Source organism: Fusarium tjaetaba (assembly GCF_013396195.1).
Source record: "Fusarium tjaetaba strain NRRL 66243 chromosome Unknown NRRL66243_c0000123, whole genome shotgun sequence".
Lineage (NCBI taxonomy): Eukaryota > Fungi > Ascomycota > Sordariomycetes > Hypocreales > Nectriaceae > Fusarium > Fusarium tjaetaba.
Window position 1 is genome coordinate 50,609 of NW_023501319.1, and position 27,937 is coordinate 78,545.

The window sequence follows — 27,937 nt, forward strand, 5'->3', positions numbered from 1 at the left end:
CCAAGGCCGTCAGGTCATTATGAAGAAGGGATACGAATAAGTCATATCAGGAACTCACTGCTCGTCATGCAATCCCGAGGAGCTCATTCTAGCCAATCCTGGTCAAGTCTCAAGCTAGGTGGACTAGGTGAACTAGCTGGGGGAAGAGGAATCAAACTAGTTTCCGATGCTTAGTCAAAGTAAGGAGATCATCAGACACGCACAGGAACCGAAGAGTCATTCCGGTAAGCAATTACCTGTGCAGTTGACTGTGGTTGTAGCGGCCTTCTCAAGCTAACACTTATTACATTCGTTAGGCACACACACAATAAGCTGAAGGATCATCTTGGAGGCGAGTACGTGAAAGGGTACGGAATTATGCCCCGGCAATAATATTCAGACTCCACACACACCCTTGTTCTTGGGGTCTTGATGTCGTTGACGCTCTTATTTCACTGCAATGGAATTATTTCTCCACCCTCCAAGAGAGACCAGACGGCTCCTTTTGCCGAATCGCTCAAAAAAGTTCCTGGCCTCGCCCTCGCGCCTCGGATTTAATTAATGAATACGGTAGTCATGGTTCTTGCGTGCGTGGTCCCCGTTTTCGGAGAAAGGATCACAATGGACTTGGCTACTACAACAACAACTCAACTCAATCTCTTTCTCCCCTTTTTGACCAGGATCCTCATATGAAAATCCTTCACCGGCGTAAACTGAACGAAGAGTTCCCAAGCCAAACATAACCGTATTGAGGAAACTACAGGTTCCTGATTAGCAATCACCGTTGCGGTCAACGCCGGCTTCCGGACAAGGATCCTTACAGCTACTACGTCGACGACTTTCATTCAATCATTTCAAATAAGGTGAAGAGAAGTAGGGGTTTTGTCTTTTTCATCTAGCCTTTTGGGCTTTCTTGCGCAACAATGGCCGCTTCACCACCAACACCAGAGCGGAGGACGAGCTCAGATAGTACTCTTGATGTTGAACGAGATGGAGCCTATGCAGCGGATGGACACTCCCAAGACCCTCCAGCCGCCGAGCCAACTTCCGAAGGAGCGGAGACGACACCGACCGGCAGTAACCCAGCTCCCGGGGCACCTGAGGCCGGTGACCCCGAGGCCGGACGGACCAAGTCGGAGACAATCTTGGTAGTTGGCGCTCTATGTCTTGCGCTCTTCCTTGCCGCTTTGGATACGACCATTATTACCACAGCTGTTCCTACTATTGCCAACGAGTTTCACTCAAGTCAGGGTTACATCTGGATAGGAAGTGCATATCTGTTGGGCAACGCCGCATTCGTGCCGACATGGGGCAAGATCTCGGATATCTTTGGTCGCAAGCCTGTTCTTCTTGCTGCGGCTGTTATTTTCTGGATTGGATCTCTGCTGTGTGCTGTCAGCAATGACATGCCAATGCTCATCGCTTCGCGAGCCATTCAAGGCATTGGTGGAGGTGGTCTCATCGTTCTACCGAATATCGCCATTAGCGACCTTTTCTCGATGCGAAACCGTGGAATGTACTTTGGTATTTTGGGTATGGTTTGGGCTTTAGCATCTGCGGTTGGCCCTATTCTCGGCGGTGTATTCACGAGCCAGGTCACCTGGCGATGGTGTTTCTACATCAACCTTCCCATCTCAGCCGTTGCCATCGTTATCCTTGTCTTCGTCCTGAAGCTCCACAACCCACAAACACCAGTGAAAGAGGGTCTAATGGCGTTGGACTGGCCTGGCAGTGTTCTCATCATTGGCGGCACCATTATGTGGTTGCTCGGACTTGAGCTTGGTGGTGTTTCTTTCCCCTGGGACTCTGCTACGACAATTTGTCTCCTCGTCTTTGGCATCTTCGTCGTTGGTCTCTTCCTCGTATACGAGTGGAAAGTCGCCAAGTTTCCCGTCCTTCCTATTCGCCTCTTTCACACACAAAACAGTGTTGCATCTTATGGAGTCGGCTTCACTCATGCATTTGTCTTCATGTCAGGCAGTTACTGGCTTCCACTCTACTACCAGGGAGTCCTCGGAGCTTCTTCGTTGCTCTCTGGTGTTTATCTGCTTCCATATGTGCTCTCCCTGTCGTTTGTGTCGGCTGGGGCTGGAATCTACATCAAGAAGACAGGTAACTACAAGCTCGTTATCGTTTTGGGCTTGATAATTACCGTCATTGGCTTCGGCCTTTTTATCAACTTGGAACCGCGCGCCAACTGGGCAAAGATCATCATTTTCCAGATCATCGCCGGTATCGGTATTGGTCCTAACTTCCAGGCTCCCCTGATTGCGCTTCAGACAAATGTTGAGCCTCGAGACATTGGTTCTGCAACCTCATGCTTCTCCTTCATTCGTCAATTGGGCACATCGATCTCCGTTGTGGTAGGAGGTGTCATTTTCAACAACAAGATGGAGAGCCAGTACCCTAGACTAAAGGAAGAACTCGGCTCGGAACTCGCAGATCGACTCTCAGGTTCCAATGCAGCGGGCAGCGTCGAGCTCGTTGGCTCCCTGACGGGCCACGATGGCAGGGTCGCCAAGACAGCATATTGGAAGAGTCTGCAAACAATGTACATCGTCTATGCATGCTTTGCAGGCCTTTCGCTCATCATCAGCCTGATGATCAAGCAAGTCAACCTCAGTAAGGAGCATAAGGAGCACAAGACAGGTCTCAAATCACTGAAGCAACGCGATGACGAGAAGGAGGAGGTTGATGCTGCGGAGGGTATCACGACAGGTAACGAAAAGACGACGGACAACTAAAAATGGCGTCTCATCTTGTTCTTGTGTTATTAAGGATATTTCAACATACCCGCAGTCATGAAACGAAACTGTTTTTGGTATATGAGCATTTATTATAGGATATAAAACATACGAGCGTTTCTAATTAGACTGCTGTTAATGAATTCATTTTGAGAAATATTGCCCCAAGTACGGGGTGTGTATATGTGAATTGTATTGAGTTATTTAATGTTGCAAGGGCTTCAAATTATATCATTAAAGTGGCCAGTCTATGATTTGAGGAATTGATAAGAACTATTTCCATGGCGACTTGAGACAGGCTTAGACTATTCCAAACGATTGTCAATTAAGGTAGTAAAGGGGAATTCATGGAATCAAGTCTAAAATAACTTCTCCCCCTCTTCGACCGTCCTCCTCCATTCTTCATAATCAAATCCGAGATCTTCCAATGTCCTCAGTTCATGTCTCTTATCACCCGCTGCTCTGCTCGCCAACTTGATTTTAGGTACTCTCTCCCTCACCCATCGCTTATCAAGTCCCCAGTAAGGCGGTCTCTTGCCCTCGCCATCATTCTCGAGGCCGAGCTCGGGGGCCTTGGTCGCAGCTTTGCTCAGTTCGTACAAACGGTTGATGTAGTCGACATCTTCTGGGAACGCCATGACATGGATTGCCTTGCCTTCTCCTTTCTTTTCGTGCTGCTCCCGTACCCATGCTTCCATGGCAGCTTCTGAAGGGGGGTTCAGGCGCCCAGACCAGATGCGAGCAATTATTGCACTCTGGGCTTCAGCAATGGGGAATGGGACAATTCGCTGCGGAACACTAAGAAATGACAAAGTAGGATCCGCGGTGTAGAGGATTTGCTCCCAGAGATGTGCTGCATGACCTCCACTGGGTACAACGACAGTTGGGTCAAGAGACTTTAGGAAGGGGTACGAGTAGTGGAAACCGGTGCAGAATATGACAGCATCAATGTCGTTCTCGATCTGGTCGTTGGCAAGGCGAACACCACGTTGAGAAGGGAGAAACTCGACAATCTCGGGAACGCCCGCGGCCCATGGCTCTTTGGCGGGTGGGATCACGGTGGGCTTCTCCTTTTCAGAGACAAAGATGGGCTGCTTTGCAACAGTAGAGAGTTGTGCGCTCACGTCGACTCCAGAGGCAGAGTTTCCGACAACAATGACTTTCTGGGCAATTGTTAGTCAACGTTGTGTTGGGGCAACAACCATCCTTACCTTATCCTTGAAGTCATTGGGGCGTCGATAGAACTTGGAATGTGATATAGCCCCTGGGTATGCCTTGTCAAACTCGACGAGCCCAGGAATATCGGGGATAAATGGATCATTATAGTGCCCACTCGCCACTACAACGGCGTCATACTCATCTTTTATGACCTTATTGGCTTTGAGATCAAGTACCTCAACCGTCCAGTGTTGAGAACGGCTTGGACCAGGTTTCTCAATATTCAACACCTGTGTCTGATATGAGATGTGAGGGTTGAGTTCCTGGGCATATTCCTTCAGATACTGTAGCACAACGCTATGTCGGGGGAACAGTGACGAGCCTTGAGGAAACTCCTTATCAGAGTATCTCATGAGAGAATGAGGAATGTTCGTCTCAAGAAGGTCGTAAATGGGTGACATAAACTCAACATCACCATTGTCGTTGGGCCATAGGGCTTGATCTGGCGTGAAACTAGGCTGGGTTCTTGGAACTGAAAAGCCTTGTTCTCGGGCCAGAGGTGTATAGTTCCAAACACCTCCTGGTGTGGCACGTTGCTCGAAGACTCGGATTTTGGAGAATTTCTTCTCTGCGAGAAGGTATCTAGAGTAAGAGTCAGTGACCAGATTGAGTTTGTAATTGGTATCAGTAATTACCTGGCAGCTGCGAGGCCACTTGGGCCAGCACCAATGATGGCGATGCGACGAACGTCTAGTTTATCTGCCAACGCCATTCTTTCTCAACCTCAAAGTGATCGTTTTCGATGATAGACCCAGATATGGCTTTACTGATGATGAGACACACATACGTCTAAGTCACAGTGATGTAACAATGTGAGTAATTACATGAAACAAACTCTGGCAACAGTGGGATGTAAGCATTCGATAACGAGGTGGGATGAGCAAGGTAACATATAAATACTCTCTGCGGCCCAATGCTCTTCTCATGAACGGCTCCTCGTCTCATTCGATTAATGATAAAAGACGCTGCCGATGGATCCCGCACAATAGCCTCATCCGCTCGGCGCTGTCGAATGATTGTCTCTGTGAGTATGATTGCCTCTTTAGGTAATCCCGGTCGGCCTCCGCGCGATCCCGACTCCGGGCATCGGAGGACCCGGCGCTGCCAGTCTGACCCGTTGAGACATGTCTATCTAATGAGACAATTCGACTTGATTCAATCTGTGAAACTGCGACGCCTTCATATCACAGTTTCTGATATCTCTGTATTTACGCTTGTAACTCATCAGGGTCGATTAGACTTTTGTCCCTGCGGCTCCGCGAATTCTTCACTAACGTAAGTGTACCCTGCCCATTGAAGGAATAGCACCTCAATCTCGTGCAAGCACGCAATTTGGTCCACCTCCATCAACATCCATCAACAATAGGCACGATGGCGTATCTTTATCTGCTGTTCTGAAGACTCATCTTACCAGCGAATGAGGTGATTGAATAGTTTTTTATTCCTCGATGCTCTACTTTTTGTAAATGACATGATATCTCAAAACCTCTACATACATTCTTACCCAGTCGCGATATCAATCGTGTATTGATAACGCTCTCGTCTGGCCTACTGGGGCCTTTCCATTTATTGCCATGCCACTCGCTACTCTTGACGACGCCCATAGCCCAAAATGGCATCTGCATCTGATATGAAGGCTTCGATCCACCGTTTCCGCCTCCGCAGGGTGTCTCCATCCCCGAGGGACGTCGGTCGGGCCCGGTCCGCTTCACCACCCGTATCTCCTGACCAGCGGCTACAGCAGCATGATGCAGCCCAGGCAGAGGCGCAGGCTCGGCGGCAGGATCAGCAAAAGCAATCTCAAACGGTCGTCGCGGGCCGGAGTGCAACTGGGAGACCCATAGCCCCGGCCTGTGACAGGTGTCGCAGCTTCAAAAAGAAGTGCAGCCGCACATTTCCCGTCTGCTCTCTATGTGCCAGCGCTGGTCAGAGGTGTTCCTATACTAACCCTGTTGCCAATACCGAGGCGCAAGTCCATCAGTTGCGATCTCGAGTACAATGGCTGAGCCAATACATTGAACAGGCCATCCTTCCGCCAGGCCGACAAGATGTGATAGAAGGCATCGAGACAGGATCCGACCTGGGTATTGCACTCGGTCATGGGCCACGGAGCGGTTTTGGGACTATCACAACTTCCGGGACAGTATCGTCACCACTATCGCGAGTGCCAGGTCAGATGGCTTCTCCTTTAGAGACCATAGGCTCTCTTCCCTCTATACGGGGACAAGACCACCCTTCAACTGGACGACAGAGTGACGATATGCGCCTCGAGGAAAGGGATCCTGGTAGTGTGCGAACCACGAGCAGTCGCTTGTCTTATGGAGAGTCAACGGATGGATCAATTACGAAACGAAGGTTGATTGCAAGACAAGCCCTTCCTCCTGACATAGCCCCCAGTCGCTTTGTCGATGCCTTCTTTCGCCACGTCAATAGGGCATATCCATTTGTCGATCAAACTCGAATACGGCGAGATCTTGAACTTCTGGGGGATGCGTCTCCAGCCGATCAGGATCCCCCCATGACACTTTTGTATCTCGTCATGGCCATCGGGTGTACGTCGCTGGTACGGGCTGGGCAGATCCCTAGTGATACAGCACGTCGGTTTGATGTGGTATACCCAGACATCATACAAGAGTGCCTCTCTAACGAAAGCATCGAGTCTGTACAGATTCTTATCTTGCTGGGGTTGTACTCTCTGTTTGATCCAGCAGCAACCTCAGCCTACTTCATCGTTGGTATTGCGGCACGACAAGCTATGGTCATCGGTCTGACTAGACCAGACGAACAGCCACGTACGGCCGTGGAAACTGAGCTCAGACATCGACTTTACTGGAGTATCTTCGTCCTTGACCGTATGATGTCGGCGTCCCAAGGATTACCAGCCGCTTTTACAGATGAGCATGCCAATGTGCCGCTTCCGGGACTGACGGTGGAAGAATTTGCCAGTCCTGATCGAGCTGTGTATGCTCGGAATTTACAGACCAGTCGGCATGTCATTCAGCTTCGGCAACTCGAATATCGGATTCTTCACGCAGTACACCTACAACAAAACTCTGAAACCGCACGCCTGGCTCCCGCAGATAGGCGCACGGTACTGAATAGTCTGAGGTCTGAAATCGAGGACTGGTACAGTAACGGGTGCCTTATGTCGCCCATGGAAGCAGATAATCTGCCTATCCACAGCAGCATCACCTGGCTGAGTGCTCAGTATTACCACTTGTTAATTCTTCTCTACTTTCCGAACCACTTCAACAGCTCTGCAGCAGCTGTCACTCGCCAGGAGCAGCTTGAGTTTGCTCAGAAGCAACTCCAAGCCAACTCGGCGCTCCTTCAACAACGGCAACTGCCCCTAAACAGAGTATCGCTGAGTCGGTTATTGCCAGTTTGTCTATTGTTAATGCATGATTTCGTAGCATCGTATAGGGCTGATGGAGCATCATCATCGGCCCGGGAGGAAGTCGTGCTACTAATCACGCTTCTCGAAGCATTTCCGGAGGGATGGACAGTGGCACAAGAAGCAGCTCGCATCATGCAGCAGTTTGCTGGCGTGTTGACGGGACAAGGGGGTATGGCCACTGCGTACTATGGCGAGACTATAGAAGAGCTCGTCAAGCAGTGCATCGCTAGTTTTACAGGGCTGCTACATCAGTTCTTGGGTAAAGCGACATGCTTCCAGTCGATCGAGTATGCACAAGAGACTCAAGAAATTGAAAGAATAGGGCAGATCGGAGCCACGCAACAGTCGTCGACCAATGCACTGTGGCTCAATGGAACAGATTCAAGTATTGGGGGAGTTAATGAAGAGGCGGTGCTGGGATATGGATGGGGTTCATGGGATCTTGATTTCCTTTAAGCGAGAGTTGAATACATGTATCTCTCCCGATATACCGATAGATACCTAATTTTTGTGCACGTATCCAGTACAAACACAGGATACAATGCGAGCATTTTTCGGAGGAAGTATATTCGATTCAAGGTGATTCGAAACTTATATTTAGAATTTTCTTCAAGAGTACGGAGTAGTATTGTAATCCATATGTCCCTTCATGCCATGGATTGGCGTGGAGTAACCTCAGACCCTGACGATATCATGACTGGTGGATTATACATGATCAATATTTACGTAGGCGAACGGACAAGGTTTCCGGCCGTTGAAGATTAACGATGCCCAAATTCAATTAACTGAATCAAATGCATAGCATTCCAACGGCGACACAGCCTCGATTTTAGGTCTGCTTGCGGGCCTCAACGGCTGGGGACAGAGTTTAGCTGGAGGCTCTGCCAGCCCTACCAGACAGACCCTCCAGCTATGCTGATTTGGAACTTGAGTTCACACCATTGAAAAAGCTTGGCTTATAGGAATTCTGAGATAGCCAATACAAGAGAAATGCATTCTTGTATGTGATCTATTATTACTCTGTGTGAGAATTGCACATTTGTCTATCTGTCTATACTTGGGTGATGACGACGCTTCAATTAACATGGAAGTGGGTTTTCCTCCGCTGACATGCGTCTGTAGCAATTCTCTGATTGCCCCAAAAAAGGATTGGATGGATGTACGTACTATATTTATATTCAATGGACCGACTGCAGGTTTATTTATGGAACTCTCCTCTGTGGATCGGTAGAGATTACCACTGCAATGTCTTATGCCAGGAACACGAGATATCCTTGGCTTTTGCCATACGGTCAGCGACCATGAGTGAGGTGATAATTATAGCGATACAGTGAAGCACAAGTTGACTGTGGTCAATATAATTGCGCTGTAACTAGGGAATGAAGGAAATGATGGTTTGACAGTGGCTGAATATTGATTGACGATGGCCTTGGTAGGGCTGCATATCGTGGAATGGCAGGGAATTTGATAGACAGCTAATAAAAGGCAGGAAAATACGGCTAGTGGTAGTAAATCAGATTCATGATCAGATACACTAGACGATCACCCGCCACTTAATTACCGTTTCTTTAATTTATTTGTTTTATTCAGAAACTGAGTAATACATTTGTCCCTACAATGGGTGCAGTGCATGCATAATAAGGTAGTGGCCTCATTTTATCACGTTATCCCAATTCAGAGGGCCCGTAACCTTAAATCAAGATGGATGGATGGATGGCAGAGAGAGACCTGTGATCCTTATTCACTTGTGATTGATCAGAGCGGATGGTGAGGTGGCTATACGGATGGGCTGAGTCCAACGGACATTTCCATTGCATGGTGCAGAGTATTAATTGTTACGCTAACTTGTGAGTTTATGTGGCATTTCAGTGGATGGCTGGGATGTGCACTAACAGTGGGGACTATGCATGACTGCACTGCCGCAGTCCTCCATTTCAATCTGCATTCGTTCCCTCATCAACATAGCCCAGCCCTGTTTATTAGTTATGTCATACCGATGGATGGCAAGGAGGAGGAGTACGATGATGTGATCTTTTATTCTGATACCGGCATATCAATCAAATTCAGAGACACCGTCTCCAGTGAATGGCCAGCACCGCCCTTGTTGACTCCGGCAGTTCTGCAAGTATGTGTGTGGTGGATATGGGATCCCTCCCAAGGCTGATTGAGTTCATCCACCACAATCCAGTCAGTTAACAGTTCCCAACGTTAGTGGAAAGCTAAGGCAATCCGCCGTTGGAGGCGGGATGCTGCGTCCCGTCTTTACGGTTCCATCCAAATCATTTTAGACTCCACCCGTCAAATGTGCAGTAAAGATCAGTTAGTCCGTGGATCGTAACACGAAGGACTGCATGAGGTGTTCGAGCACGTCGCTCTTGGCCGTATGCGTCATAGCATCTAAAATCGGAATTCATGATAGTAAAATTGTCGCAAGACTATACAAGACAAGACAAGACTGCCTCATCCGACGTAAACAGTAGCAACATAGTCTGAGACATGCTAGTTGCAGCAAAACCTTCCACTCTGGCCAAATCCTGTCTCCAGAAATCAAGGAACCCACCTCCAATTCAGGATCTGGTAGCGACAAAAAGTCCAGGGCAGGGCACTCCACCTCACTGCCAGTGGAGTTCCATCAGTTATCGCTACGGGCTGGGCACCCCAGAAAAGAGTACCTAGGCGAAAAAAGAACGCCTGAACCCCTGGAGTCCTGTGCTCTGCCACCCTGGGCTTGGCTTCCATCTGGCTGACCTTACCTGCTCGGGCTCTAGCTGGGTTCGTTCGCCCGCCCCAGGCTTTCTCTGCCCGTGGTTGCCCACCCCCTGCTTGGGCTGTTTCAGCGACCCAATCTTATGGAGGTCAGGGAACTCACTCCCATCCATCTGTTCTGCCTCTCTCTTGACTAAACTAAGCTGACATCCTTTTACTACAAACGCTTGGGCTCTTCTTCTTTTTCCTTTCATCTCATTTCTCTCTTCTCAACAACAATATCCATTATTTCCTTGGTCAGGCCGCTTTACAGCCACCAATTAACTCGACAACAAATCCCTCGTGATCGCGACTCCGTCTCTCGCTTCTCTTACGCTTTTCTTCATCGCGCGACTCCTTTTTCTGTCCAATTTTCGTATAACCTTAGTCGACTACTGTACTGTACTTGTCCACCTCGGTACCCGTGGCCATCCGCGTGAGCAAAGCAACCCTGTACCTTAATATAGACACGACCGCCCCGACCGAACCACCGCGTCTTACTGTCTGTCGCAGTCGAATTTTCTTCCATCAACAACAGCAACTCTTTATCATCGTCCGTCGAGCGATATCGACGAGTATTTCCATCACTTCGAACATTTCCCCGTGACTCCCGGTCGGAGTCATTCCATGTCCACCGTGGCTACCCGGCTAGAATCTCGCAAATCGCTCCTTGGAGCTGACACCGGCTTCGGATACGGAGGTCATTCATACAACAACTCCTACGGAGACAACAGTTACGCTCCCTCTCCAGTTCCGTCTCCACAGCCTATTCCTCAGCCTGCCGCCTTCGCCCAGCCCAACTTTGCCGACGCTGCAGTTGATCCCGCATACAACCAGGGCTTCGCCTATAGAGAAGGTCTCACCCCTTCGGTTCCCGCGCAAAGTATGAAGAACGGCAAGATCGATTTTATGAAGAGCAGATGGCCTGCTTCCTTCATGGCCGTCTCTCTTCTCCAGGCTATTCTGTGCATTTGCTTTGAGGCGTACGTCATCTCCGTCCGTGTCTTGCGGCATCTGTGCCTCTTGCTGACCCCTTATCTAGCTATGTGTTCGGCAAGTTCCAGGTCAACCTTGGCACCCATATCAGCGCTCCCCAAGTTCAATCCCAGTACAAGACTATCCCGACTTTCTTGACGCTTTTCATCTTCGGTTTCCTTTACACTCTCGTCGTCGTCTGGGATGCTCTCCGACAAAAGAACACCATTCAAGTCATTGGTGTCTGCTTCTCTAACCTGGCCCTTATGGTCTACACGACTATCCAGGTCGATCAAATTTCCGAAGCCTTCGATATTCTCGAGCAGAACAATGCTCTCAAGCGTGGCATGACTGCTGCCGAGCTTTGGCACGATGTGAAGCCTTATCTGGTGGCTATCCCAGCCATCATCGCCCTTGCTACCCTCGTTATGGGCTTCCTTTCGTGGAAGATTTACCAGGAGTATGCCTGGGATATTCTCAAGAACATTGGTGCTGATTATCGTATGAAGAAGCGATTCCTTCACTATCAGGTATGCTGCACCGTTACCCATACATTCCCTGATTAATACCTAACTCGGACCAGATTTACATCGCTCTGCTCAAGTTCGATTTTTTCTTCTTCCTCGGCTTCATCGTTCAATTCGTTGTCGTTGTTGCCGACAAGGATGACCCTGAATTCGCCCTAACCATCGTCACCATCCCCATTACCATTCTCATCCTGCTCGCTGCCGCTTTCTTCACCCGAAGAGAGAACAAGATTGGCATGGTCTGCATCATCATCCTCTATCTCGGAGGTCTCAGCTATTTCATCTTCAAGCTTGTACGAATCTATCAGCCTGGACACCGACAAAACTACGAAGCCGTTCGTCGATCATTAACCGCATTTGCTGTCATCACCATTCTTCTCATCCTTCTCACCATTACCAACGCCATCATGTGCATGCGAAACTTTGGCAAGGGCCTGAAGCCCCATCTGCAGTCTTTGTCTCGAAAGCGCAAGATCGAGGAGAAGCCTGACATCAACTCAATCAACATGCAGGATGTCAAGCCGCAAATTCCCAGCCGAATGACCATTGATTAAGCGGCCCTCGCAAGTCATGATTCTCCGAAAACAATATTTCGGAGGCATCATTGTACAAAGACACGAATTTACGAAAGGATACAAAAAATTTTCCCTTTTCTATGGCACCAGTCACAAAGGGCAGGCTCAGGATGGACGGTGACCAAACGGGTGCGGCGTGAACAGAAGGCGACGAAGTGATATCCCATGGTGTCGGAAACTTGCTTGGACTTTTTTATTCTATTTACTTTGGTTGTTTTTTGTTTCCTATGTTAGACCCAACCATATTAGGCGTTCAATGCTCCACCACATGGAATGAGATCCAGGAGCTGATACATAGTTCTTTTGTTACTTTTACTTTGTCCCCTGATCAATTGGATTGTGGGTTCTCATGATCAGATAATCTGATAACTAGGAATTGAATAGTGAAATCAGGCATATGCAAAATGGCCCGTGCTCGTGTGGTCTTTGAGACTCTCCATTCTATGAATCACGTCATGAAACCATCAGGACTCTGACTCAATACACTCACTGGTTTCAACTCTGTGAAGCATACATAATGCGAGACAATAGTGCAGCTAGAACGTTGCATGTTTCACAGCTTATGCTGGAGAAAAGATCGACGTTTCTGTCTAAGAGGCAAGGGAAATATCCCAACAGGTACAATCCTGAAACAAAATGCCAAAACGCCCGCTTTCCATTCTTGATTTTGAACCAAAGCCGAAGCAGGGTCCTTGCTTGGCTCATTCAATTCAAATAAACGCCAATCCATCTTGCCCAATGTAGCAGTGCGCTGTGATACGTAAACATGATCATGCATGTAGCAATGGAGAGTATCTTATAGTCTGATCTGAATGGCATCCTTAAGGTGGCCTTCTGTCGGGCAGTAGGGACACTTGTACCGTGTTGCTTTCGCTATGTTGTTGAGAGATTCACGGCAGAGAACGTGACCGCAACTGAGCATCATGGGAGGATTGTCTTGGGTGGTCTGCTCTTTGCTTACGGGGCAGACAAAGATGGGATGATAAACCATAAACTCAGGCAGAGGTGTCGCAAAGGCAAGTTCGTTCTCTGTCGTCCATTCTGTCTTCTTCTCCCGCATATAAGTCGTGTATTTGATGAGACGCGGAAGAGCGATGGAGCCTGCTGTGACGGCGATATAGAGGGGTGACTCCGCCGATAGGCCAAGCAGTGAACAGAATTCGCGAGTGAACGACATGGCTACGTCCTCGAACGCTGAATCTGTCTCGAATATATGGCTGTAAGGAGATTTGGCCAGGTTAGGGGCGAAGACCACAGCGCTGGAGAGCTGTTGTATCTCTAGCAAATGACGGTTCTGGAAACGAGGGAAGTTCTGGCGAGCATAGTTAATCGCTCCTCCTAGGCCGTTAGTCGCGGGTTCGTCGGGGAGACCGTTAACAGAAGGGCCTTTGAATAGCCAGACATATTGGAGCTTGATAAGCTCAAACTCGAGTGTGCTTCCCCTGGCCTCAAGATGGACGCCGTTTGCATGGGCCCAGTTGATGGCGGGTAGGAGATTATGGTCCTTGAGCTGAGAAAGGATGCTATACATTTCTGCAAACTTGTTTTGCAAATGTTCTGAGTGTAGACCCGCCATTTCATCTTCTAAGTCATCCTCGCTATCCATATCATCGTCGCCATCCTCGTCTGTTTGTGAAATGGTGTGCACTTCGCGGCCAGGAGGGTGGTCTGTAGCTTCTTTGAGAAACGTCGAGGCGACAGAAAATTGACCTTCGCGAAGAAGATGCATGGCTATCGCACGGTTGATGAGTCGCGGGTGGTCCGCCATGGCATCGGTCTCCATAGGGAGTTCTCGGTGGGGAAGAGCCTGTATCGGTCAGATGGCGTTACCGTCAAAAGGTAGAGCTTATAGACAAACCTTATCGAGGGCCTTTCCGAAGGACTTCTGCGCCTTGGTAATATCCTTTAGGTCAACATTGATTCGTTCGAGGCGGGCTTTGACTGGATTTTGTAGCGTCGTCATGGCTATGCCAGTTCGGTTCGCGTCTTGCTCTATTACAGTGGTTAGATGTTGGTGGTATCAGAAGAAGGCCAGCTCACCTTGAGCAATCTTCTCGCGAGCATTAGTAAGAAGGTCAATGACTTGATCTACATCATCGACCACGGTCTTGAGTGTTCTGTTCCTCATACGAGCCAGCTCAACCATGAGTGGTGCAAAGGGGGAGACATGCTCGTTATCAGCTTCCGCCATGGCTGGGGACTATGCCCATGGGGTTTTGAATCAGATATAGAAGTTATGATGAAGACCGAGAGTCACTTTCAACGCGACTAAAAGCTTCAAAGGTCAAGGAGAGTTATGAGCTCATCCAATAGCAAGGATATTCCACGGGTGAAAGACAAAAATGCTCGTTGTGTTGGAAGGTTGATGTCGTTTGCGGATTCAACGGTGACGGAACGATCCGAGCTTAGATAAGAGAGAGAGACAGTTGCATTATCGCTATCGATAAGGGCGATACCGAGGCTTTGCTTTAAAGGGGACCGGTCTCGCTCTCTTAATGAAGACCAATTAAACGAGAGTAGATTTTGGCTACGCTTTGACAACAGCTTCACTTTAATTACAATCTGCATGTGCAACTGCTAAACAAGCCTCTCTCCTTCGACTCACCACAACAACTATCACATATTGAATCATCCTCTTCATATAGCAAGTGACCCCAGTCTCCTCCCCCAGGGATTCACGTGGGGCTTCAGGGAATTAGTGCCCCGCATTTAGCTTGTAAAGTCTTCGGCTGCGTCTGCGATAGGTACTTGAAGCAGGTACCGAGAGCTAACCTGGGAGCTATTGCATCACATGAAGGCCCTGTAATGTTAGTTGCCTCTCAGACCTGTTCAACACCCGAAAAAAGGCCTCCAAAGACACGCGCGCCTAAACGAAGCTACTAGAGACGTCCTCTTGCTACTCCTCGCTCACCACGGGTGAGGATGAAGCTCGAGACTGCGTCTATCAGATACACGGGCCAATGACGACACCATGGCTTTCAGATTTCCAGATCCTCGACTTCGAGTCGACGATGAACTCTCGACAGGCACCACCGCCAAGGGGTCTGTCGCCCGTACAGCGACCACCTCCAACTCCAGCGCAACGCGAGAAAGTCCGCCAAACGGTATCCCTCCGTTAGAAGTTTCCGCATACAATGAAGCTGCAGATTCTCAACATGTACCCTCGCCGAGGCGCAAAAATCTTGTCTTTGCCGACCCTTTCGCCTTTCGGTTCGTCGCGAACAAATACTCCTGAACCTTCCAAGGCTAACACAGCATCAGGTATCTCGAAGAAGGCAGCAATGTTGTCGTTGTCGAGCGCCGAGGCATTTTACGCGGATACGAGTCGTACTTGGTTGAGCAATGGGCGTGTTCTCGAAAACCACCAACACTCCTGATCGTCACTTATACTGGAGACGAAAAACACTCGGTCGTCGTCGGTGTGCTCTCTGTTCCAATAGACGAGAGTCTTTGGCCTCCAAGGCTACGCTTCTACTTTGATCAACTCCAGGATTCACATGCGCGGCCCAAGGAGACTGAACTTGGAGAGCTTATGGTTACTAATCTGAGTAACTTCCCTTCGGCCCTCACCGTTATTATGGTACCTGAGGGTGATATCCGAAAATATCGCTCCTCTTTCATCGTCAATGAGGATTTGAAACGATTAGGATGTTCTGGGCGATCAGGAATGACTCTGTCAGATCCAACTGAAGCAACGCAGCTCAAGTTCCTGCAGCTTTACAGGACGAGCGATCGAATACCTGTGCCGCAAGCTGTAGTCGAACTTATCAAGCTTTGTCAAGTCACATTATACATGTTTGACAAGCTGGGGCACCAGTACATTGATGGGCTGCTTTGCGACAAAACAGAAATGGCTATCAACAACTGGTGGATCGAAATTGGTGCTGAACACTATAATTTTGAGCCTACCGATGGCATACTAGGCCCCAGTACGGTGGCGGCGTTACTAGGCATGTTCATGGGTGCTCGAAATCGTCTCCATTGGTACGGGGCCCCGGTATCAAAGGATGTATTTGACCTCGAAAACACTAAGCGTGGTATCGGTCACTTCCAAAAATCACAAAAGCTCGAGAAGACGAGACGGCTGGACCGTCAAACTCTTCTCAAGCTCTACACTGTGACTGCCAAGGCGGCTGCTGGAGAAAGTTGGGGTGTACAGAGGGCTGTGAAATCAACGCTGACAGAAGTCGGAGGTAAAAGGGGTGAGCTTGTAATGGGGATGGTGTCAGGAAAAGACAAAGGAGGACTGGCTGATATTGAGACTCTCGACATTGGCACTTTTGCTAGCTTAGCATATGGTGAACGGGCCAAATGGCTCTGGCATGGCAAGCCTCGGAGAAGCGTCGCTGAGCTGCCACATCACAGTCCAGAATTGAGCAGCGCGGTACCTTGGAAAGAGGAGGAAGCAAATCCAAACCCGAAACGAGTATATTCAGCGCCTGCTGAGAACGAACTGGATGCGAAGCGACTAGATGAGACTCCTGATGTTTACTCGGGCCACCCACCTGGTTCCGCCGTTAGTGTCGCTGATGGATCAGGTGATAAGGAGGCTTCGCGGAAGAACATTTTCAAAGGTGTCGCTGGAAAGATGAACGACGCTAGGTCTGGTTTTGGACGTATCAAGGATGTCGTTGGGGGAGGCTTACGTGGACACACCAGTCGGCCTTCGGTTTCAACAAGAGATGACTTTTTAGAATCGGGCCCCAGAAGTTCAAGCCAGGGGCTCACTCCAGGAACAACACAACCGCCAGCGCCGACGCAAGGAGTGGGCAGAGCCTTTACATGGAACAACAAACCGCAGGAGTATCTAGCCGCGATGAAACGAGCAGAGGCGGAAGGGGGAGCAGGTTTCCCACAGCTTTCGCACTTTGCGTCCACCTCGACAGTTGACATTAAGCATCCGGCCTCGGCTCCCGTGGAAACTCAAAAGCGCGAGCAGGATGGGGAGTTATTTGATATTGGGGTCGAAGTGCGTAAGGATGTATTGTCCAAAGCACCCTCCGCCGTTGGATCTCTTGTTGATGAGCATGACCTACAAGGGCCTGTTCTGGATGCAGAACTCAACGATGATCTATCCAAAAGGGGCCTCTCGCGACGACACAGTATTCAGTTATCACAGTGTCCGAACATGACCGTTCTCAACGAAAATCGCTGGCCACGAAGAATGTCATTTGGCGATGCTGAAGAGGCAGTATTGGAGTGGGAACCGCTCATCGACGTCGCGGATGCAGCGGATGGCTTTGCCAATATTGAAGCATTCAATGACCTAGCTCAGCATTTTAATCAGTGCTTGGAGGAAATGAAACACCGCATAGAGCCATGGGTCACAGAGAAGATCAGTGCTGTGGAGGCTCTCGATGAACGCTACGCGAAAGACAAGGATGAAATGCATGCACTCTACTACCAGCTGAACGAGGCATGCCAGCGCATGCGTATAACTTCTCATGAACTCCTTGCTGAGGAGCGGTCTCACCTCTTGGAAGGCCTTAAGGAGGTTGAGGCGCTCGTGGCTCGTCTCGATTATGAAATAAATGCTCTATTACAAAAGGTGGTCGATGTGGAAGACGGTATTGTTACTTTTGAGAGGCAAGTGGAGGACATGGAGAAGAGAGCTGAGGCTTTGAAGGCCGAACTCGAAACCGAAGGGTGGCTTCACTGGATGTTCAGAACTGTCACCGGAATCGGGACGGGTCCAGATATTACAAGGTCGCCGTCTTAATCCAGGGGTTGATGTTGGGTAAAGAGCGTTTTCATGGGGTGATAATCCCCTGCAGGATCATCAGCACGGAGTTTCGGGACATTGATATCATATCAAACATAGCATAGCACACCCCTGGGTACAAGGCATTTTTTAGGGTCATATTGAATAAACTTAATCTAGTTATAACTTATCCAGATACCAAAGTGTCATCTCTGGCCTGACCTTGATTCCTTCATATACAGGTATAATACAGCAACACCTCCCGTTGCACCGTCGGTCATCATTTCGTGATGCAGGCACCAGATATCGATTCAGACCCGATATCTATCCATTCTCCTGAATAATCGTACAAAGCTTCAATTCATCGCCCCAATCTATTTGGGGTCCGCCCTCTAAATGGTTTGTTGAGGTCGTAAAACGTTCGCATGTCGCTCATCACGCTTAGAACATGCCACCACCGCCCTGCTGGCCTCCGAGAGCCTGGCCCTGCTGCTGCATGATCTCGCTAACCTTCATAGATGTGTCGAGGAACTTGGCTGTGCAGCGGTCGAGGCAGACGGACTCGCCCTTGTTGAGCTCGCCCTCGCGGTAGTCGTTAGGGACACACTTCTTCTGGCAAGACTGCTGAAGACTGTGGCATTGCAATTTAGTAATCGATACATGTGCTTGGTGAGCGCTGAGGCTTACCGGTTGTAGGTGTCGGCCATCATGCGCATCTCGCTCTCGACGGCAGCAATCTTTTGCTCCGAGGTAGGCTGAGGTCGACCCATTCCGAGGAAACTCATTTTGGCGGTGTTGGGGGAGGTGTAGGTTGGGTGGTTTTGTATAATTGAGACGCTGTGATGGTTAAAGGGTGCGTTATGACGGCGTTTTGGGGCCTTGGACTGGATAACGGGAAATTTTCCACTTATCGCGGATTGGTCGATTATGTAAGGATGCATTGTTCTGACTACCCTGCACCATGGCGCATAAGGAACCCATTGCATATGAACTCAAGGTCTTATAATACTTAGGATTGCTGTGTTCTTTTAGGAATGTTGTAAAATTCTTGAACTATGTCTAGAGACCAAGGGTAAGTACACAAGTTTAGCGCATCAATGTTTGTTGTTGTTGTTGTTTGGAGCTTCAATCGACTATCTTCACTCATGACACTGATTTGACAATCACAGAGTTACTCCCACCCCAATTGCAATCGGTATGAACTATTTTTTTTCATTTTGCGCTATTTGGTATTATAATCATTCCATCATTCAATTCCTAAAGGTAATGTTCTTCGTGCGAGTCCATTCATCAAGACCAGCAGATGCACCAAAACGGCCAAATCCACTAGACTTGGCTCCTCCATGAGGCAGACCACTCTCATCATGAATACTCATATTGTTGATATGCACAGCACCTGTCTCGATCTCGCGAGCAATTCGGAGGCCTCTCTGGAGGTCAGATGTGAATACAGCAGAGCTTAAGCCGTACTCTGTATCGTTGGCGATCTTGATGGCTTCCTCCTCCGTCTCAATAGCCATCAGAGAGACTGTAGGGCCAAAGGACTCTGACTTATAAATGTCCATTTCTGTGGTGACGTCTCTCACAACAATTGGTCTCATACGGGTCTTGCTTGACTCTTCAACATCAGGGTTTCCGTGAACCAGGGAGGCACCCTTCGAGATGGCATCCTTGATCAAGGCCTTGTTCTTTTCAACAGGAGCCGATGCAACAAGAATTGGTGCGTCCGCCTTAGAAGAAAAGACTTGTTCGATAGTTGCTGACAGCTTCTTCTCAAACTCGTCCTTGACATTCTTGTGCACAAGGATTCTTTCGGTAGACATGCAGACTTGCCCCGAATTCATGAACGCACCAAGGGTGCATTGCAGCGCGGCGAGGTCGAGGTCTGCATCCTCCCACACGATAGCTGGGGCCTTTCCACCCAACTCCAGAATGACAGGTTTGAGGTTCTCGCCTGCAAGCTTACCGATGATACGGCCAACAGGTGTGCTGCCGGTGAAGTTGATCTTTTTGACTTCGGGGTGCTCAATCAATGCGGCTGTGACTGCTGCAGCATTGGCTCTCTCGTGGAAGATGACGTTAAGGACACCATCAGGGAGCCCTGCTTCTCTGAAAACATCGGCAATGGCCCAGAGTGTTCGAGGAGAAACCTCACTAGCCTTGAAGACCACTGTGTTACCGGCGGCCATGGGGAAAACGACAGATCTTGTGCCGAGAATATAAGGGGCGTTCCTGGATTGACATGTTAGTGACCTTTGAGACTCGTCCGGGTATGAGAAACCTACCATGGCGCAATTGCTACAACGACACCATAAGGCTCTCTCAAGACGAGTGCGGTTGTGTTGGGATCCGACACAGTGGGAATGGCGCCCTCCAGTGTTCCTATACGACCAGCAACTTCCTTCAGATGGCTAATGCCTGTGCTGATATCGAAATCGGCCCAGGTAGCGTCACTGCCAGTTTCTGACATGGAGTACCCTCGGAGCTCATCACGTCGCTTTTCCATAATCTCAGCGGCCTTGAGAAAGAGATCGCGGCGCTCACTAGGCCTTGTCTTGCGCCATGACTTGAAAGCCTCAGCAGCAGCCTCTACAGCAGCATTGGCATCCTTGACGTCAGCACTGTGGTAGCGGTGGACGACCTCGCCGCTCGCGGGAGACACGACATCAATGGCCCTTTCACTGGTGTGATCGCTGCCATTGATGAGGAAAGGCACAGTATGAAGCTTTGTCGCCATGATGAAGACAGGGTATCAAGTTTCAGACCAGAGTAGGTAATGCTGTAGTCAAGCTGGATGGGGCGACAGTCGGGCAGGATGACGGGTTATATATGCGGTTTCTACGAGAGAAGGCCCATGGAAGGAGGTAGCTTGCTAGATTCATTGTAGTCTACTTACTATGCATCCTTGGCATATAGCAGTGCATGTGGGATAGCTTAGTGATGCGGATCGGCTCCTCCACTTGGAAGAAAGAGGTAAGAGACGCACAGAAGGAGGAGTAGGATCCCCTAGACACTAGTCCACAGCCCCGCATATTGAGTGTGGGCGACCCGCGGAATAAGAGGGGGATGCTGAATTGTGGTGTTGTTCGGCACTTTCACCGGGTTTGGATTGGAGATCGCCATTTGACGAGTAGCATTGACTAAATAGATAAAGTAGCCGTGTCCGAGGCTTGTCCGAGGCCTGTCTAGCGTGGCAAGTGACTCCAATTGCATTGTCATTCCGATAATTTGGAATATTTGAACGATGTTCACTTATAAGGACCGTGCAAGGTTTCGGAAAGGAACAACAAGAGCCGATCACTCACGGGTATTTCCCGCCTCGCCTCGAAATATTGCTGGCTTTTGATACATATGCATCAGGCCAGGGTCCATGACTTGGGCGGCCCGAAACAGAAATGCAGGGTCGAGCTCGGAAACATACGCTTTCATACATATTTGTAAAAGGGTATCAATTATGTATCAGCCAAGTTTGAATAACACAGGTCCAGTAACAAAAGGAATCATGGCTGTTGCAACGAATTTGGATCCAGAAAAGGCTGAGAAACATCCGTTGTTCGAATGCGAAGAGTTTCTACACACACAAAGCGTCAGAATCGTGTCTCATCAACACCAAGACTAATTATTGCCCTGATCAACTCACCGATATCTGGCATTGATCCTGGAATCACAAAGTGGACCTCTGATTTGAATCGTGGACAATGCACATCTTGGCCAGGGCGTTGGGGAGCGGGTTTGAGCTGACGCTTGACCGACTGACGAGGCTTGTCGGATTCAGACATGATGAGATGTTTGAGGAAGGGCGATTACGATTGTTGATGAAGAACAATGTGTGAATAAAAAGAGAAGTGGTTTTGACGCAAAAAAGCAAAGATGATTATCTAACGCAAGTAAGGCAGGGAGAGAGATGTGTTTTTGGCAAGATGCACTCAGAGTAGTCAGATATATAGTGGTTGAGCCTGATTGGCTCAGCAGCTCATACCCTTCAATTGGAAGGACAATACCATGGTATGTGATTTCAAATCACTAACATAATGGTGGATGATAATTTGAAGTGCTTTGGTCCATAAAAGAGGTTGAATAGTCTATCTACATTTCGTCCAAACGCTGGGGTTCAGATGCATGAAAGGAAGTGGAGGGCTGGTTCAGATCCAATGCCATACTAAATACCTAGGTACTACTCAGCACATGGCCAGTCTTCCCGATCTGTGAATACCACAGCCAGAGGAGTAAAATAGGAACATCATAAAGCACCGAAGCTTAGTTCTCTCTTGTCTCTTCTTTCTTTCCGTTGGTTACACTCTTGTCAGCATCATGTGATGAGATCGTGTAACTCTTAAATACGAGATGGTCACATTACATAGGTACTCAGCATCAGAAGTCTTGCATCGCCACCCAAACATCTTTACGAAATTGCCCGACTTCCAATTCTTCATGCAGAATCTTGTTCTTCTTTGAATATATCGAACTGTTATATCTTTGAGTTCCCCATATCATGATCACGCCTTTTCTGGGCCTCGACTGAGTGATACCGTTCTCACGTGACACAGTGGTTGATCCGCCAATCAGAGACTTCAATCCCCGCCGCAGGGGATAATTTTCTAGGCGTGCCCCGCTCGTCTCCAGTTTGTCAGGTCGCTCAGAAGTCGATGCATGAGGCAACAACGGTGAAACAGTACCGTTTCTGTACCTTGCTGTACATTGCTACACCTTCCCAGTTAAGATTGTCAAGCGAATTACTCTTTTCACGGAAGGACGGTGAAAAAAGTTGGTAATTGGCCAGGTCAATCAGCCACTCACATTCGAGTCGCCTTTTTTCGCACCTTGAAACCAGCGAAAAGCAATCTTCTCCCTAACAAACAAACCCCTCTCCTCCGTAGTCGGCCTTTGCTCACGCGCATTGTCTTTGCCAACACACGACGCGCCCACTCAGCGCCGCGACCCGAAATATCCATATCAAACTCCAAACACCGACACCGGCACCGGCCGGTCAACGAACTCCGGGTATTTGCTCTTCGAAGCCTCCGATCCTTTGATTGCCCGTGCCCGTGTCCCGTCTCGGCGCCGGTGCATCCTCGCATCACCCCGTCGCGTTCTTCCTCCGGGCCTCCGGCTCAGGGTATCGTCCCTATGGACGGTTCCATGATGGCTGGTGGGGCGGCCTCGATGAGTCCTACGAGTCCTGTCAGCTCCCGTCATGGTCATGGCCATGGGAACAGCAATGGCACCAACAAGCGCAAAAGGAGCAGCATGGTTGGCATTGAAAGTAGCCCAGGCAGCAATCTTGACGATCACGATGCCGAGCAGGAGAAGAAGCGCCAGCCTGGCGTCAAAAGGGCTTGCAACGAGTGTCGACAGCAAAAGGTGAGTCAACCCGAGAACAGACAGTCAAGATACCATTGTGCTGACCAGAATTTTCCAATAGCTCCGATGCGACGTGGTGCAAGACCCTTTCCAAAGTTGCTCTCGGTGCAATCGCCTGAAACTAGAGTGCAAAATTGAATCAAACTTCAAGAGAGTCGGCAAAAGATCTAAGCACGCCGAGATGGAGAAGGAGATCGATCGACTGCGTCGCAGTCTTGCTCACGCAAAGTCCCAAGGCTTCACTCCAGAAGCCGATGATGATATGGACTCTCCCATTGCTGCGAGCAATCCTACGTACACTCACACTCACACCCGAAATCCTTCTTTAATGGGTTCTGACGAAGCTGTCTCGTCCCTACTTCATCTTAAGCGCGGCGGAAACTACAACATGCCACGATATTCACACGACCTGGAAAATGTCAAGCTAACGGAAGAAGATGTCAACAACCTTTTCCGACAGTTCTGGGCTTTCTATCATCAATTTCTACCTTTCCTCAACCCTTCACAGGCACCTGATCTCTTCTACCAACAACATCCCCTCCTGTTCTGGTCCATTATCTCTGTCGCTGCTCGACGATATAATCCACCAAGCACAAACGATCTGCTCAGCAGTCTCTCGGGACCTCTGACACGTTTCTTGTGGTCAACGATAGGAGAAGTCCCGAGTAACTACTACGTGGTCAAGGCCATGTGCCTGCTGTGCACATGGCCGCTGCCCACAAGTACGACTTCGTCCGACCCTACGCACATTTTGTGTGGAGTGATGATGAAAACGGCTACTGGAATAGGCCTGCACCGGCCCAATAACATCCAAGACTTTTCTAGGGTGTCAGTTGAGCTGAACAAGGAACAACTCAATGACCGTGTGACAACATGGGCTGTTTGCAACATTGTTGCGCAGTCTGTTGGGACTGGCTACGGCCAGCCAGCGTCAACCCTTTATGACTGGACTCTGGCCTCACGAGCTGGAGAAGAGAGTGCTTTCCAACTATCGCGAGATTTAGAGGCGCGGCTACAGATTGAGAGATTCTGTGACAAGGTATCGAAGGAGATGTATAGCAACGCTAGCGATCCCCGTGGCGTTGCAGGAGATGAACACCGGGCAATGCTGATGCGTGTCTACCGTCGAGATTACGCAGAGCTGAATGCTTCTATCCTTTCACAAGGGCTGGGCCCCATTGTCTCTTTGCATCTCCGGGCGGCGGCTCTTCACATGCGCTTGGCCGGTTTCTTCGATTCCAGTAAGACCCCAGGTTATATGGATGATCTGATGGGCCTATGGCGCGCCACTACCGCTTTTCTCGACGAAATTCTCGAAGTCGATCAAGCAACTAGTCCTCGGGACGGCGTTGGCGGGCACTTACTTCTTCACTGTAGTAACTACATCGGACAGATGATGGTTGCAGCTGGCTTTGCCCTTCTCAAGCTCATGAGGTCGTTCTTTTCGAAGACTATAGACTTCCAGCGAGGTCGAACGCTCTTCCATCAGACGATCCGGGCTATCCGGGCTACCAGTGTTGTTAACAATGATCTTCAGTGGCGCTTGGCTGAACTCATGGTGCAGATGTGGAACGGCGCTCGACTCGAACACAATCAACATAACTTCAACAGTAACGACAACTCGCCGATCCAGATGGACGATAGCCTCCAGCTCAAGGTTCGATGCCGTCACAGTATGAGCCTTGTATTCGATTCAGTCTGGAGGTGGAGAGAGGACTTCCAGGCATCGGGGCGAGGTACTATAGACTGTAGGTGATCCCCTTTTCTCCCTATGTTTTGGTGAAGGCCCCTGAGTAGAGCATGTCTTGATTTGTCTTGTGCAAATATTGCAAGAATGCTAATACAGACAACAGCTGCCAAACAACCGACAAATCCAGATTCGGCTAATGAGTCTTCAGCATCATCAACACACATGGACAGCACCCTCGTACCGTCTCACACCCTCCCGCCTTCGAGTCTGCTCAGCACCAACAACACTCACAACAGCAACCCCAACCCGAACGGCGCCCTGACACCGGGAGCCACAGCACTCTCAGCTGTTTCGTCAGCCCATAGTATGATGGCTGGTGTCAGTTACGGAGATGCGGCCAACTACGACTTCTTCGACCCCCAGCACTGGATGTTGGACGGCCTACTTGACTTTAACTACTCATACGTGCCTCCCTTGGAAGGCGCCTAGGAACGTGATCAACAACATTGGTACTATGAGTGAGAGGTGCATTAGACATGCATGGTCTCGAGAGCAATTTTTCCTTTTTAAACTGGCGTGAGTTTCGGCACTGTAACGGAGCATCATAACCCAGCAACAAGGTCTATTCCTTTTTTCTCCCACTGAAGCGAGTCTGCTTCTCTGCTGACATCAGGTCTGCGCACGGTTTCGGTTTCCTTTTCTGGTCTTGGGTTTTGTACTCTTTGCATCGTGATTAATCTTGAGACTGTTGAGCCAGGGAGGATCTACTCAACTATTGCAATTCCACGTCGGGATGAGCTTGTTGAGGAATAAAATGAAAGTTGGAAGTGGTAAAAGACAGTCTACGTGTAATTATGCAGTATGACGAGATGTTCAGAGTTCAATAAAGACAAGCAATAATCATCATTCTCGATGCCCATGTACTTGAAAGGGATAGTTATGTTGCTGCCCAAGCCATATAAAGCGAAAAAAGTATTGGTTCTATAAAAGATCACTAGAATATGACCTCGTCATCCAAGATATACTGTATCGCACCTCAAAGTTAGCTCGTTTTGACCCATAGTAAGAGTAAGTGACTTCTTTGATGAATATTAGGATCAGCAAAGCCAAGACTATACTGGTTCACATTTTTTTTTTTACCAGTTTGTACAGTTTCCGTTCTCGTGTATCCAGACAAGCTCGGAGGCACTTTTGCAACTTTGGCAAAATCTCGACCAGAGACCTGATAGCCCAATGGATATGTCCCAGGCAGAAATACATCCCCCCATCAATCATAGGCCGAGGCATTTGGCTAAGCGAGTTAGAAGTCGTCTCTGACCCATGCCATTTCACATTTATAACGTATATAGATACCATGGCGAAGGCGAGGTTGCAGGGGAACGGAGACGCGGGGACTTGATCCGTGAGCCGAGTCTAATTGAAGTTATGGTGACATTGACGTTGACAAGCGACAGACAGCAACAACCAGGTCCAGGTCCAGGGCGAGCGAAGACAGGGATCGGAGCATTCTGTCGTTCTCCCCTCAATGGCACGTACCATTATGTGCCCCTTGATCAATTACTCAATCTCTGAACCATACACATGGGGCACCATAACTGGGTTCAATGAAGCATGAGGATGGGAACTGGAGCTGCACTTCTGCCTCTGCCTGCCGCAATGTTTCAAACAAACAGCACCTGTAGATCAATTTAATTAACTTTGAACCGATATATGACTCGACTCACCGATGTCAGCCTTGAGAGGCAATCGCCGAAAATGCATGCAGCTCATCAACCCAAGACCCTGGCTCTTGGAGTTGATTCGCAGCCGTCAGTCGCATCTGCCCCTCCATCGAGCTAGTGTGGCGATACAGTAGAAGACAGTGAATGCCATTGTAGAATCCCTGAGCCCTGCCAAGAATCTGTGTCAAATTTGGCGTTTCCCGGCGTCGACGAGTCTATTGTCGGTTGCGTGATGATGAGCCTGATTCGGCTTCCGGTGGAGAGCAACGAACAATAGAACAACCTACGCCACAGCCGTTTGCCTTCTCTTTATTTCCGAATTCCTCATCCATCGGAAATGAAGTTGCCGTGGCGTTTTCAGTGATATTCTTGACGGTTAAAAGATACAATTTGGCTTCGAGAATGCAAAAGAGACCGTTTTAGGCGTCGATGACATCAAGTCAATAGTAGCTAATATCGGTTGAATAGACACTGGCTTGACGATGAATTTCACGAGTGACAAACCCTTGGAGTCAGTAACGGCCATGCCTCAGAGAGCCAAGACGAATGCATTCCTTGCCCGCCTTCGTGATTCGGAACATTGCATTGTCCCGAAAACGCCTTGCCAGGGTAGTACATCGAGTCTCTCCACAAAGCTTAGAAAGTCTCGGCAATCAGGCAATCCGTTCATCAACTATAGGGTTGGAATAACGCCTCGCAGCAGAGATTGTATGACCTATGTCGTCAGGTAAAGTGTATGGCCGCATTTTCAGGCCGGCAATGCCCTGTTTGGCCTGTTCTGCAGACCCATGGCCGCATGAAACGGAAACGGGCTGGGGGCCTTGGTGCGCGGCAGAAGACAAACCAAATACCTGGATTAAGCGCCCCCCAGACGACAAGAGTTGGTTGAAAACTTACTCTCAACGATGCCGTTGTTATTTGTTTCGAATTCAGTTCGACGAGGCACTCTCAGGAGGCCATGTAAAGCAAGCAATGCGAGCCATGCTCAAGCCAACGTTCTAGAAACTGAGCAGTGCCGGCTCCGGATATTCTTTTCCAATCTTGACTTCTCTATTGATTTCCATTGCAAGGATGCTGAGGGTAGCGGCCTGAGCCAAGTTGGCGCAGTGAGCATTCATAGACGAGAAACAGGGGCATCTGGAGATCGAAACCACTATCAGTATCAGTATCAGTATCTGAACGGAAGACGAGCCACTTACTCTTCAGGACAGTAGTGGGGACACTGGGATGAAGAGCCACGTCGAATTTGATCCCTGGTGGTCATTCTCTTCTGACTCTTGCTCTGACTCTGAGAAAACACGACC

General features: G+C 49.1%; 9 protein-coding genes across 9 annotated transcripts; 5 read left to right on the plus strand and 4 right to left on the minus strand.

The window, feature by feature from the left end:
• Window positions 1–902: 902 nt before the first annotated feature.
• On the plus strand, window positions 903–2,723 carry FTJAE_6327 (DNA repair RAD50; the record flags this gene model as incomplete). The annotated part of the gene is made up of 1 exon (XM_037352927.1): window positions 903–2,723. One exon carries the CDS (start codon window positions 903–905, stop codon window positions 2,721–2,723), a length of 1,821 nt encoding a protein of 606 aa, XP_037206540.1.
• A 359-nt stretch (window positions 2,724–3,082) lies between these two features.
• Window positions 3,083–4,653, minus strand: FTJAE_6328 (thiol-specific monooxygenase; the record flags this gene model as incomplete). The annotated part of the gene is made up of 3 exons (XM_037352928.1): window positions 3,083–3,886; window positions 3,935–4,523; window positions 4,577–4,653. 3 exons carry the CDS (start codon window positions 4,651–4,653, stop codon window positions 3,083–3,085), a joined length of 1,470 nt encoding a protein of 489 aa, XP_037206541.1.
• A 900-nt stretch (window positions 4,654–5,553) lies between these two features.
• On the plus strand, window positions 5,554–7,794 carry FTJAE_6329 (STB5-SIN3 binding protein; the record flags this gene model as incomplete). Its single annotated transcript, XM_037352929.1, has 1 exon — window positions 5,554–7,794. The coding sequence occupies one exon, from the start codon at window positions 5,554–5,556 to the stop codon at window positions 7,792–7,794; it is 2,241 nt and encodes a 746-aa protein (XP_037206542.1).
• A 2,916-nt stretch (window positions 7,795–10,710) lies between these two features.
• Window positions 10,711–12,139, plus strand: FTJAE_6330 (uncharacterized protein; the record flags this gene model as incomplete). Its single annotated transcript, XM_037352931.1, has 3 exons — window positions 10,711–11,066; window positions 11,126–11,588; window positions 11,642–12,139. The coding sequence occupies 3 exons, from the start codon at window positions 10,711–10,713 to the stop codon at window positions 12,137–12,139; spliced, it is 1,317 nt and encodes a 438-aa protein (XP_037206543.1).
• An 817-nt stretch (window positions 12,140–12,956) lies between these two features.
• FTJAE_6331 (uncharacterized protein) lies at window positions 12,957–14,351 on the minus strand (the record flags this gene model as incomplete). Its single annotated transcript, XM_037352932.1, has 3 exons — window positions 12,957–13,967; window positions 14,019–14,152; window positions 14,201–14,351. 3 exons carry the CDS (start codon window positions 14,349–14,351, stop codon window positions 12,957–12,959), a joined length of 1,296 nt encoding a protein of 431 aa, XP_037206544.1.
• Window positions 14,352–15,131: 780 nt separating this feature from the next.
• On the plus strand, window positions 15,132–17,879 carry FTJAE_6332 (SIN3 binding STB2; the record flags this gene model as incomplete). The annotated part of the gene is made up of 2 exons (XM_037352933.1): window positions 15,132–15,370; window positions 15,422–17,879. 2 exons carry the CDS (start codon window positions 15,132–15,134, stop codon window positions 17,877–17,879), a joined length of 2,697 nt encoding a protein of 898 aa, XP_037206545.1.
• A 423-nt stretch (window positions 17,880–18,302) lies between these two features.
• Window positions 18,303–18,646, minus strand: FTJAE_6333 (mitochondrial import inner membrane translocase subunit TIM10; the record flags this gene model as incomplete). The annotated part of the gene is made up of 2 exons (XM_037352934.1): window positions 18,303–18,492; window positions 18,549–18,646. 2 exons carry the CDS (start codon window positions 18,644–18,646, stop codon window positions 18,303–18,305), a joined length of 288 nt encoding a protein of 95 aa, XP_037206546.1.
• A 465-nt stretch (window positions 18,647–19,111) lies between these two features.
• FTJAE_6334 (aldehyde dehydrogenase) lies at window positions 19,112–20,598 on the minus strand (the record flags this gene model as incomplete). The annotated part of the gene is made up of 2 exons (XM_037352935.1): window positions 19,112–20,093; window positions 20,147–20,598. The coding sequence occupies 2 exons, from the start codon at window positions 20,596–20,598 to the stop codon at window positions 19,112–19,114; spliced, it is 1,434 nt and encodes a 477-aa protein (XP_037206547.1).
• A 2,405-nt stretch (window positions 20,599–23,003) lies between these two features.
• On the plus strand, window positions 23,004–25,401 carry FTJAE_6335 (zinc finger transcription factor; the record flags this gene model as incomplete). Its single annotated transcript, XM_037352936.1, has 3 exons — window positions 23,004–23,222; window positions 23,284–24,970; window positions 25,076–25,401. 3 exons carry the CDS (start codon window positions 23,004–23,006, stop codon window positions 25,399–25,401), a joined length of 2,232 nt encoding a protein of 743 aa, XP_037206548.1.
• Window positions 25,402–27,937: the final 2,536 nt, after the last annotated feature.